The sequence below is a fragment of the Globicephala melas genome, chromosome 1 (assembly GCF_963455315.2).
Source record: "Globicephala melas chromosome 1, mGloMel1.2, whole genome shotgun sequence".
In the NCBI taxonomy this organism is placed as follows: domain Eukaryota; kingdom Metazoa; phylum Chordata; class Mammalia; order Artiodactyla; family Delphinidae; genus Globicephala; species Globicephala melas.
In genome coordinates, this window is record NC_083314.1 from 59,504,759 (window position 1) to 59,517,579 (window position 12,821).

General features: G+C 34.7%; 1 protein-coding gene across 6 annotated transcripts in view; it reads left to right on the forward strand.

The window, feature by feature from the left end:
* The window catches only part of CCDC181 (coiled-coil domain containing 181), a 28,167-nt gene extending 16,279 nt beyond the window's left edge, over positions 1 to 11,888 (forward strand). For 2 of the 6 annotated variants that reach the window (XM_070046377.1, XM_060286045.1), the window contains 2 exons: positions 9,248 to 9,402; positions 11,366 to 11,888. In XM_070046377.1, the coding sequence (XP_069902478.1) occupies positions 9,248 to 9,402; positions 11,366 to 11,528 (318 nt within the window). In that variant the 3' untranslated portion in view covers positions 11,529 to 11,888. The remainder of the gene's footprint in view (positions 1 to 9,247; positions 9,403 to 11,365) is intronic. The other 4 variants (XM_060286059.1, XM_060286055.1, XM_030875538.2 and 1 more) reach the window with 3 other exon arrangements.
* Positions 11,889 to 12,821: the final 933 nt, after the last annotated feature.

The following is a 12,821-nucleotide window of genomic DNA, read 5'->3' on the forward strand; positions in this document are numbered from 1 at the left end:
ACAGGTGCTATTCTAGGCACAGCATGGAAAAAATGGGTTTATTTTTAATTAATTAATTAATTAATTTGTTTGAGCTGGGTCTTATTTGCGCCAGGTGGGCTCCTTAGTTGCAGCTCGAGGGATCCATAGTTACAGCTTGCCGGCTCCTTAGTTGTGGCATGTGGGCTCCTTAGTTGTGGCTTGCCAGCTCCTTAGTTGAGGCACACGGGCTCATTAGTTGTGGCAGGCGAACTCTTAGTTGCGGCATGCCTGTGGGATCTAGTTCCCTGACCAGGGGTTGAACCCAAGCCCCCTGAATTGGGAGCATGGAGTCTTAACCACTGCACCACCAGGGAAGTCCCAGAAAAATAGGTTTAGTCTATGTTTTATAACACTCATCTAGTAGGGATTGAAAAAAAATTTTTAAGTCTCAATGTAAAATAAATTTATAATTATAAATAGTGATGAATGCTATGAAAAAAAGGAGCTATGCGAGATCATAATGAGGGCAATAAGTGTATCAGGAAAGATTTTTCTGATGAGTAAAGTAGGAGTAGAAATTAGGCCAAGGATTAGAGGAATTTGTTTTAAGCCAGGAGAACATGTGAGAATGCCTGAGACAGGAACTAACTTGGTGAGTTTGAGAGGATCCAGAGAGTGAGCAGGAATCAGATCATGTGGCATGTTGGGGTCTATAAATTTGTATTTAATCCTGTTATGGGAAGCCATTGAGATTATTTAAACAGAGGAGTGATATATTAGATTTGCAGTTCCACAAGATCACTCTGACTGCCATGCTGTGAATGGATTGGAGGGGGCAAGAACAGATATGCGGAGAGCAGTTAGAAAGCATATATAGTTGTCTAGGTGAGAAATGATGGTGACTTGGGATAGAATTATAACAGCAGAGAGAGAAAGAAAGAGATGTGAAATGTGATATTTGTTTTAGAGTATTAATTGAAGGAACTTCATAATTAACTAGATATGTGAGTGAGGAAGAATGAGGTGTGAAGAGAATACACCAGGTTTCTCTTCTGAGCAACTTGGTGGATGATGGTGCCACTCACTGGAGCAGTAGAAAAGATACTGATTGGGGGAAATTATCATTTCAATTGTTGGGTTTGAAGTACCTACAAAACTTTCAGGTAAAGATGTTGAAGACTGACTGAAGAAACGTGTGTAGTATTCAGGACAGAGGTTGGGACTGGAAATATGAATGAGAAGATTAGTGATTTCAAAGATGTGGATGTGGATGTGGCTATTGGAGTGGGTGGCAAGTGCAGTGAAGAAAGGCGTAGAAAATGAAAAAATGAAAAATCTGTGAGGCTGGATGTCGAATGGCTCATTCATTTGGTTATAAGTGTTAACTTGGGATTAGGATGGAGAGGTACATTGAGCCGGTTGTGACCAGAGATTGTTAGAGTAATATAGTCAGATAATATAAATATCAAAGGAGCATGGCTTTACTTAAGAGTAGAGAAGAAGAAGTTCTCTACTCTTCAGGAGTTCTGAAGAAGTGTGAAGGAATAAAGAGTATATTAACTTCTTCACCAGACCTCGGAAGTACTTGAAGTATGGCAAAAAAATGCAGCTTCCATTTGAGAGAGAAAAGCTGTGTCTTACGGGAGAATCAGGATTTGGGTAAGAAAGGAGGTTTAAGGCCAGGGTCCTAGCAATGGTTTGGGAGAATGAGGGTTGTTTGGAAGTCTTTATATTATTGAATGGGAATTATAGAGAAGAAACTAAAAAGATTTTGGATGGAGTAAAGGAATTCGAGATTGGGTAGGTTAGAAGGATAGCACATTACTGTAGTATTTAAGAGTAAAGAAATTGAGAGGAGCTTACGTTTCAATCACTGACCAAGAAAAACCCCTGTGACAGCTCTGCTGATAATTTCCCAGGGGATGACGGACCTTCAGGCCTCATGGCATTCAGCCTAATGTTATATTTTTATTGGGCATTTGTAAAAATAAATGTATACCTTAATTTTCTATTGTGTTCTATTTAGAGATAATAAAACTTTGAATTGTATTCGCTAAAAACTTGAGCCACATTGAACATAATTTAAATTTTTTGGTTAGAAGATATCATGGTTATATATTTCCCTTTGGAATTTTAATTTTTTGCTATATTTTAAGTCTGTCTCAAAAATTAACTTTAGCTAGAAATTATATCATAAACAAATAATATTCTGAAGAACTTCTGTGAACTTTGTCTCTGCTGAAGCCGAGCTATAGTATACTTTGGCAGTTGATTAATTTGGCTTATTAATGCATTGTGATAATAAGTGTATTTTGCTGGTCACTTCTGTGGGATATTTTGTATAATGTGAGTCATAGTTTCCAGAAAATATCTTTACAATATATAGATTGTAGAATGACCTATTTTACATTGAATTAAAAATGCTTTTAGGTGATGGAATTTTTATTGCCATTTAAGGAAAAATAGCTAAAAATGTCTTTCCATCTTTGTAATGAGCTTTGCTTCTCTTGGTCAGTGTTATATATAAATGATACGTGTGCACTGTATGTATATACAGACATATGCAAGCATATGTATGCATGTCATCACTCTATCTAGGTGAACTCTCCGTGGACACTTGCATACATTTTGTATTCTACATTTGGATGTTGTGTTGTATTAATGTCAATGGGCTGAAGTTGGTCGATAATGTTGTTTAAATCTTCTATATCCTTACTGTTTTCCCCCTCTTTGTTCTATGAAGCACTGAGAAAGTTATGTTAAACTATCATTGTGTACCTGTCTGTTTCCCTTCTAGTTCCATTGGGTTTTGCTTCATATTTTTAAAAGTTTCATGTGTATGCATTTACAAATTTATGTCTTCCTGATTGAATGACATTTTCACATTATGAGTCCCTCTTATCTTGAAATCTACTTTGCCTGATGTTAATGAAGTCACAGTAACCTTCTTTAACATTTGCATATGTTATAGCTTATTTCATATTTTAATTTCAATTTATCTGTCTTTATATTTGAAGAGTTACTTGTACAAACAGCATATATTTGGATCTTTTAATCCAGAAATTTGTTACTTTTAACAGGAGTTCATTTATATTTAATTATAATTATTGGTAAGGGTAGGTTTTAAGTTTACCATCTTGATATTTGTTTTCTATTTGTTCCATTTGTTTTTAACTCCATTATTCATCTTTTTTCTGCCTTCTTACAGAGATTAATCAAGTATTTAAAAAAAATTACATTTTATTTTCTTATTGGCTTTTAGTTATACCTCTGAATTATTTTTGAAATCATTGCTTTAGGGATTATGATATGTATACCCTAAATCTTTATCAGAAATAGATTGTTTTTGAAGTTTTTTTTAAATTTGATATGGAATTTGGGGTTGACAGTTTTTTTTATTTTTCCTTTCAGCACTTTACAGATGGTGTTCAGTGGTTTTCTTGCATCCATTGTTTCTAATTAGAAGTCAGTTGTAATTCTTATCACTGTCCCTTTGTATGAAATGTTTTTTCTGTGGCTACTTTAAACCTTTTCTGATGTGAATTTCAGCAGTTGAGTAGATGTGTGACTCTCTTTGAATTTGACTAACTTGGGCTTTGCTGAGCTTCTTGTATCTGTAGGTTGATGTTTTATACCAAATTTGGGAAATTTTTGGCCACTATTTTTACAAATATTTTCTTCTGCCCTATTATCTTTCTCTTATTATTCTGGAAATCCAGTTTTACATATGATAGAATACTTGCTGTTATCTCAGATGTTACTAAGGTCATGTTTGTTAAAACATTTTTTCTTTTTTCAGCTTGCATAATTTCTATTGATCTATCTTCTGGCTTTGACATCACTTAGGCAATGTCCAATCTACTGTTAAGCTCATTCAGGGAATTTAGGTTGTTTTTTGTCTTTTAAGTTTCTATTTCTTTGTGTGTGTGTGTGTGTGATCTTTTTTTTTTTTAGTTATATTGAAATATAATTAATAAATAAAATTGTAAGATAAAATGTACAACATGATTTGATACACATATACATTATTAAAGGATTCCCCCCATTAAGTTGATTAACATATACATCACCTCCCCCCTTTTTGGAGAAAAGATTTAAGTTCTACTCTCTTGGCAAATTTCACTTATATAATACAATGTTATGAACTATACTCACCATATTATACATTAGATCCTCAGACTTTTTTCACCTTATAACTGAAAGTTTGTACCCTTTTACCAACTTCTCCCTATTTCTCCCAACCCCCCAGTTCCTCATAACCACCACTCTCCATTTGTCTATGAACTAGACTTTTTTTTAAGTTTCCACATGTAAATGGTTCTATGCAGTATTTGTTTCTGTCTGGCATATTTCACTTATAATAATGCCCTCCAGGTTCAGGTTCATCCATGTTATTGCAAGTTATAGAATTTCCTTCTTTTTTAAGGCTGAATAATATTCATGTGTGTGCGTGCATGTGTGTGTGTGACATTTCTTGCTCCATTCATTCATCTACAGACACTTAGGTTGTTTTCATACTTTGTCTATCGTGAATAATGATGCAACGAATATGGGAGTGCCGATATCTCTTCTAGATAATTTTTTTTTCCTTTGGATATATACCCACAAGTGTGTTTGCTGGATCATATAATGATTCTATTTTTAATTTATTGAGGAACCTCCACACCGTTTACCATAATGGCTATACCAGATTACATCCCCACCAACCATGCACAAAGGTTCCCTTTTCTCCACATCCTTGCCAGCATTTGTTTTCTCTTGTCTTTTTTGATAATAGCCATCCGAACATGTATGAGATGATATCTCATGGTGGTTTTTGTTTGCATTTTCCTGATGATGAGTGATGTGGAGCATGTTTTCATGTACATGTTGGCCATTTATATATCTTATTTGGAAAAATGTCCATTTAAGTCCTTTGCCTATTTTATAATTGGGCTTTTTTCTTTTTTTCTATTGAATTATATGAATTTCTTGTATATTTTGGATATAACCCCTTATTGGACATATAGTTTGAAAATATTTTATCTCAGTCAATAGGTTGCCTCTTCATTTTGTTGAAAGTTCCCTTTGCTGATCACAAGCTTTTTAGTTTGATGTAGTCCCATTTAAAAATTATTGCTTATGCTGTCTTTGTTTTGCTATCAAATCCAAAAAGTCATTTCTAAAAACAATGCTAAGGAGCTTATCCTTGATATTTCTTTTTAGGAGTTGTACTGTTTCAGGTCTTACACACAGTCTTTAATCCATATTGAGTTGATTTTTGTGTATGGTGTAAGATAGGTGTTCAGTTTCAGTTTTTTGTATGTAGCAATTCAGTTTTACCAATTTCATCTGTTGAAAAGACTGTCCTTTCCTCATTGTTATTTTTGGTTGCTTTGTTGAAAATTAATTACCATATATGCACGTGTTGATTTCGGGCTCTCTGTTCTGCTTCATTGATCTATGTATCTATTCTGCCAGTACTATAGTGTTTGATTACTTTAGCTTTATAATATAGTTTAAATTCAGGAAGTGTGATGCTTCCAGCTTTGTTCTTCTTTCTCAAGATTACATTGGATATTTGGATCTTGTACAAATTTTAGGACTTTTTTCTATTTTTGTGAAAAATTCCACTGGATTTTTTATGGGGATTATAATGAATTTTTAGATTATATGGCCAATTTTTAAATAGTATGGACATTTTAACAGTATTAGTTTTTCGAGTCCGTGAGCATGGAATATCTTTCCATTCATTTGTGTCTTCTTCAATTTCTTTCATCAATGTCTTTTTGTTTTCAGCATATAGATCTTTCACCTCCTTAGTTAAATTTATTTCTAAGTACACATTTCATTCTTTGTGATGCTATTTTATTTATTTATTTATTTATTTATTTTGCGGTACGCGGGCCTCTCACTCTTGTGGCGTCTCCTGTTGAGGAGCACAGGCTCTGGACGTGCAGGCTCAGCGGCCATGGCTCACGGGCTCAGCCGCTCTGCGGTATGTGGGATCTTCCCGGACTGCAGCACGAACCCGTGTCCCCTGCATCGGCAGGCGGACTCTCAACCACTGTGCCACCAGGGAAGCCCTGTGATGCTATTTTAAAAGGGCTTATTTAATTAATTTTCTTTCAGATAGATTGTTGTTACTGTATAGAAACACAACTGATTTTTTAATATTGATTTTATATCCTGCAACTTTACTGAATTGGTTTATTAGTTCTAACATTTTTAGGGTGGTGAAGTCTTTAGGGTTTCTATATCATATAGAATAATATAATAATATCATGTAATCTGCAAATAGAGCAGTTTTACTTCTTCCTTTCTAATTTGAATGGCTTTTATTTCTTTTTCTTGTCTGATTGCTCCAGATAGGACTTCCAATACTGTGTTAAATAAAAGCGGTGAGAATGGGCATCCTTGTCTTGCTCCTGATATTAGAGGAAAAGCTTTCAGCTTTTCACTATTGTGTTTGATGTTAGCTGTGGACTTGTGATATATAGCCTTTATTATGTTGAGGTATATTCTCTTTATACCCAATTTCTTGAGAGATTTTATCATGAAAAGATATTTTGTCAAATGCTTTTTTGCATCTATCCAGATAATCATATGATTTTTATCTTTCGTTTTGTTAATGTGTATAGCACTGACTGATTTGTAGATTTGAACCATCCTTACATCTCTGGAAAATCCCACCTGATCATGGTGTATGATCCTTTCTAATATACTGCTGAATTAGCTTTTCTAATATTACACTGAGTATTCTTACATCGCTGTTCATATTGGCCTCTAATTTTGTTTTCATGTAGTGTCCTTGTCTGGCTTTGGTATCACATTATGCTGGCCTCATAAAATGGGTTGGAAGTGTTTTCTCCTCTTCTGTTTATTGGAAGAGTTTGAGAAGGATTGGTATTAATTTTTCTGTTGATTTTCTAGAAGCCCTCTGGTCTTGGCTTTTGTTTTTGGGAGATTTTTGATTACTGATTCAATTTCATTACTAGTAATCAGTCTATTCACATTTTCTCTTTCTTCCTGATTCAGTCTCGGTAGGTTGTATGTTTCTAGGAATTTATTCATTTCTTCTGGGTTTTACAGTTTGTTGGTTTATAGTTGTTCATAATCGTCTTTTATGATCCTTTGTATTTCTGTACTATTAGTTGTAATGTCTCCTTTTTCATTTATAATTTTATTAATTTGAGTCCTCTCTCTTTTGGTAAGTCTAGGTAAATGTTTGTCTAGTTATCTTTTTAAGAAATCAGCTTTTAGTTTCTTTGATCTTTTCTATTGTCTTTTTAGTTTCTGTTGTATTTATTTACACTCTGATCTTTGTTATTTTCTTCCTTCTACTAACTTTTGGCTTCGTTTATATCTCTTTTTCTAATTACACCTCAGGTGTAAAGTTAGGTTGGCTTTTTGATCTCACCTTCTTAGAACTGTCTTTGTTGCATCCCATACGTGTTGGTATGTTGTACTTCCCTTTTCATTTGTGTCAGGCTATTTTTTGACTTCCCATCTGTTTTTTTCCTTTGACCCATTGGTTGCTCAGGAGCCTGTTAATCTCCACATATTTGTGAATTTTCCAGTTTTCTTCTTGCGGTGGATTTTTTCTATTTACTGGACATGCCAAGTATAATCCCTTCTCAGAACCTTTGCCCTGTTACCATTGCTTGAAATACTCTTTTTCCAGATATCCCATAAATGGTTCCCTCACTTTCTGTCTATTGATAAATACCATCCTTTCTCCTCACCTCTCCCATTATTACTCTCTCTGACATATCAATCAGTCAATCAATCATATATTTTCATCTCCTTATCTTGAACAACACTGCCCTATACAATTTTCTGTGATGATGGTAATATTCTATATCTGCAGCGTCCAATAAAGTAGCCACTAGCCATAATGTGACTATTAAGTATTTGAATGTGACTGTCTAATTTTATTTAATTTAAGTAGCTACATGTGACTAGTGACTCTTTATTGTATAGTGCAGGTATGGAATGTATGAGAAAGGGAGGCTTGTTTTTTTTTTTTCTTTTTTTTTTTTTGCGGTACGCGGGCCTCTCACTGCTGTGGCCTTTTTTTTTTTTTCTTTGATGCATCCCGGTAGCTATGTGCATGTAGATACTCTGTGTAGTAGATATTCTGTAAATAGCTGTTGAATAAATAGATGAACAGTGATACCCATCAATCCTGTTTATCTCTGAATTCTTAACTCTTTTAATCTATAATTGCGGACTGAATGCTTTTTAGTCATCTCCAGACATTCCCAAACTTTAGGTGTTCAGCAATGGTCCTGTAGGTCCATGGGACCTCCTCACAAAGTTCTGCATTATACATCAAAGATCCTAAATTGTATAAATTATATAAATTAGACTGAAGCATACTGGGCTATATGGGTTACAGATAAAGGAAAATGCAAGGTGTAGGAGGTGGTCTTCTCTATCACAGAGTTCATATTTGGTGAAAGTATTAATTGAATGAATCTTTTCCTTTTGTGTTCTAGCCAGGCATCCGTGTGAGTCATGCTTTTCCCAAGACTAAAGAGCCCCAAATCTTTCCCTTTGCTCTCTTTATTCTCCCAAATAAGAGCTCTTTCAGCTATCCCTGAATATAGTATCCATCATGAAGTTTGAAGAACCATACAATAAGCTGCTCCCACTAGCCCATTCTTATGACAAAATCCTCATGGCTGTTATCCTTATGAAAAAGTTCTTATAGTTGAAAATCCTCATTGCCACACTTCATAATAATAATTACAGTTTTGGAGATGGGCTTGGCAGTTAGATGCTCTTAAAACTTAAAAACGAAAGTAGAATTTAAAAGAAAGTTTGAATAACACAAATGTTGGGTCATTGGTTTTCAATTCCAGTGGAGCTTCCATGGAGCTTCCTTCAGGAATTGATACCAAGACCTCAACTCACTCATACTGCCTATCCCCAACATTTCTTCAGCCATGTTTTATGTGTATGTGCCATTGTGCAAAATTATTTTATTTGTCAAAGGGCTCAACTTTGAAAAGTTTGCAAATCACTGCATCTAGCCCTTCATTTATTGATTACCTCAGTAAGACTTTTGAAAGAAGCCAGAGGGCAGTGAGTTCAATGTTGAATTTTCTGACAAAAGGGTAATCAATGTTGCTGGTTCAAAGGTCATGTATTTGGTTTGGATGCAAGGAGCACAGGTAATGAGATTGGTATTATTATGAAAAATTGGTGAGTAGGACATGTGTTCCTATAGGGTCTTATAGGCAGGGGCTCAAAAAGTAGTTTTGGTTTCTTTAAATTAAGCAAAGCTTGTTTTTGTAAGTAGCAGGAAAACAGAGATCCACAGCAAGCTTTTCGATTATGGCTTAAAAAAAAGCACGAAGAACAGTTGAAAGAAAGAAAGATAGAAGAACTGCGAAAGCAAGAGGAATGCTTATTCTTCTTTAAAGGAACAGAAGGCCGTGAAAGGGCCTTTAAACAGTAAGTCAAAGGCAGGGCATTTTTCCCCCTTCCTCATGGTCATTTTAGAAAGTTATATAGTCAATAAAACTTAAAAAAATTGATCTCATTACATACCTATTCAATTTTAAAGCCACAGTTTTAACAATATGTGAGAAAATTCTTTAACTCCATACTTTGCGTAATACCTATACCATTTTTTCAAGGTAGTTTTCAATACTAAAATTGTTTCTTATGGCACCAGTGTGATAACCTTTGATAGCTTACCATTGATTGGTTGATTGATTTGTTCATTTCTTAGAGAAATAGGCCAGAGATTGGTTACAGCTTCTCCTACACAGTCCTCAGGAAAACTTAATAAAGAGTTGCATTTACCAATAAATATTTTTCTGTAAAGAAAAGCAGTCAGGCTGAGGAGGAAGATCTGTACAGACCAAATGAAAAGGAGATTTGGACACATATTTTGGTAACTTAAGGCAAACCTGGTCTCCCTTCAGTTGCCTGGGTAAGAGTCTGTATTACCCGGTTTATTCTGAGGAAACAGACCTGGCTTCAAAATTTTGCCAGCATACCTTGGGAGAGGGAGTGAATATTGTGTCCAGTTGTTTGAAGCTCACTTCTTTCTTTCTTTTCTATCTTTTTTGCTATCTTTCTCTTTTTTAGTTTCTTTGCCTCTTTCTTTCCTTTCCTTCTTTAAAAAATATACATATCCTTTTATTATAATAGATGCAGTGAATGTGCATTGTGGAAATGGAGGGGAATAAACTCACATTTTCATCACCCAGGAATCACTATTGTTAGCACTGTACCTCATAACTTCTAGATATTTCTCTGTACATATATTTACAGTTTTAAAATATAAATTGAGATCATACTGTATATACTGTTCTGCAATCTGCTTATTTTTGTTAATGAGCTCATCTAATATCCAACCTATAACCATTTTTTTCCCAATCGACCCCTAAATGACTACAGTTAATTTGCTCAAACTGATATCCAATTTCAAAACCACACAACATTAGATTATGAGGTTTCTTAAGTCTCTTTTATACTAATGCAGTTATTTATTTGTCTGGATTTATTTCTGAAAAAATTATATATATACACACACACCACGTACACACTTTCATACCAGAGATGTGAGTATACAGTTAGTTTTTTTTTTGTTTTTTGTTTTTGTTTTTTTTGCGGTACGAGGGCCTCTCATTGTTGTGGCCTCTCCCGTGCGGAGCACAGGCTCCGGACGCGCAGGCTCAGCGGCCATGGCTCACGGGCCCAGCCGCTCCGCGGCATGTGGGATCTTCCCGGACTGGGGCACGAACCCGTGTCCCCTGCATCGGCAGGCGGACTCTCAACCACTGCGCCACCAGGGAAGCCCTACAGTTATTTTTAATGTTATTTTACCTAAGCAAGTTTTATAGACAAATTTGTTAGAATGTGGACGCTTCCTTCACCCTTTTTGATGTTTCTTATGCTTAGGCTTATTTTTCCATTTTAAGGGAGAACTATTTTATGCACTGAAAAGCAAGAGCTCTATAATTTCTCCACCAAGAAGAGCAAGGAGACATTTCTGCATGCTGGTATTCTGCATGCTGCTTAAGTAATGTTGTAGAATACAGTTAGTTGCAAAAAATAAGTTATTTGGTATCTATCAAATACTTATTTGCTTAGAAAATCATATTTTAAAAGGTAGGACCTATGTCACGTAAAATAGTGTGTTTATTACTTAAAAAAGTTTTTTTAGTTGGCAGTTTCCTTATTAGACAAACTTAATTTCAAACATTTGATTCTAAATGTGACTATGCTTCCTTGTATGAGCCTTTGGTATAAGCCTGAAATTTTTCAGTTCATACTAATTTGTGTTATGAACAGAGCTTTTTAATCTAAAGAAATCGAATTTCCTTTGTCTGTAGTAATAACTTTATAGCATGAAGAGTATATTCAGGTTGGTACTCAACAGGTCTGTTCATGTCTTTTTCTACAGATGGCTAAGAAGGAAACGGATAGAAAAACTAGCAGAGCAGCAAGCTGTCAAAGAAAGAACTAGACAGCTCCGACTGGAAGCAAAGCATTCTAAACAGTTACAGTACCACCTATATAATATGTCAGAAGCCAAATCTTTTCGTTTTACTGATCATTACAGCTGAAGGTATCTATTAAATACTTCATTTGGAAGCTGCTGTCCTCAAAATTTTCGATATCATTTCTTATGGCCTGTGTGCTTTGGTCATACTCTAAATTATGGAAATGCTATTTATCTTTTGGTAATGTTGATAGTGAATTTATCTTATTTCTTTTAACACTAGAGCAAAATAAATTTCTTCTCTCATAGCATTGTAATGTGTTATACCACCTCTTAGTCCATGCAAAAAATTGAGCAACAAATAAACTGTACATTCCTTTACTTCTAAATTATTTTAACATGTCTAGCTGGAACGGACACAAAAAAGGGACAGATATCTATTATTAGTTTCTGTTATCATTTTAAAAAAAATGCAATAGAACATATCATAAGGCAGGAGGAGTGACCTCTTAAACAAGCCTGGTTCAAGGCCTGATACAAAGTCCTAATTATGTCAGATTTGAATTTGAATACCTATGGCAAGCTAAACAGTAGGTTAGGCCTACTTCCACGTGTTCTTTAAAAAAAAAAAAAGATAGTAACAATTATGTATACTATTTTGGGTATGTTATACAAAATTATCCAGCTCTTATTGAGAGTTTATATAATGTGCCTGTTGTAAATGCTTTGCACAAATAATTTGACCTAATCCTTATAACAACCCTATTAGTCTTGTTTTGCAGATGAGGAAACCAAAGTACAGAGGTGAGCAGTTTGCTCACAGATTCTGAGATCTGAATGATTGCAAAATCCTTTCTGTTAGTTATATTGTAAAGCTTACATACCTTGGTAGACATTTGTGGGTATATAGGACTATACAGGAATCCAGCGTGTGGGAGAACAGTATCCTTGATATGTGTAAGAGCACTGAAGGACTGGAGGACAAAGGCAAACATACAAGTGTGATGGGGAGTGGAGAGTTGCTGTAGGAGTTCTGTTAAAGCTTCAAAAGACAAGGTTCTTATCAACTGGGTATTTGTACCTTAATCACTTGACCCTAAATTAGAAAACACAGAGAGCTATTCAATCCTGTCTCAACTTCCTATAGCACTTTGAGCATACACCAGGCAATTTAGCATTTCATTATAACTAGTCTTGTGTTGTTTAAAGTTTATCCTTAATGATAAAAACCAATTTGGCATTTAAATATTCCACAATATTTTTCTTTTACAAAAAAAGCTGTTGGAATTTTCATAAGGATTGCAGTGAATCTGTAGATGGCTTTAGGTACTATTGCCATCTTAATGATATTGTCTTCTAATCCATAAATGTCTTTTCATTTAGTGCAGCAATGTTTTATAGTTTTCAGTGTACAAAT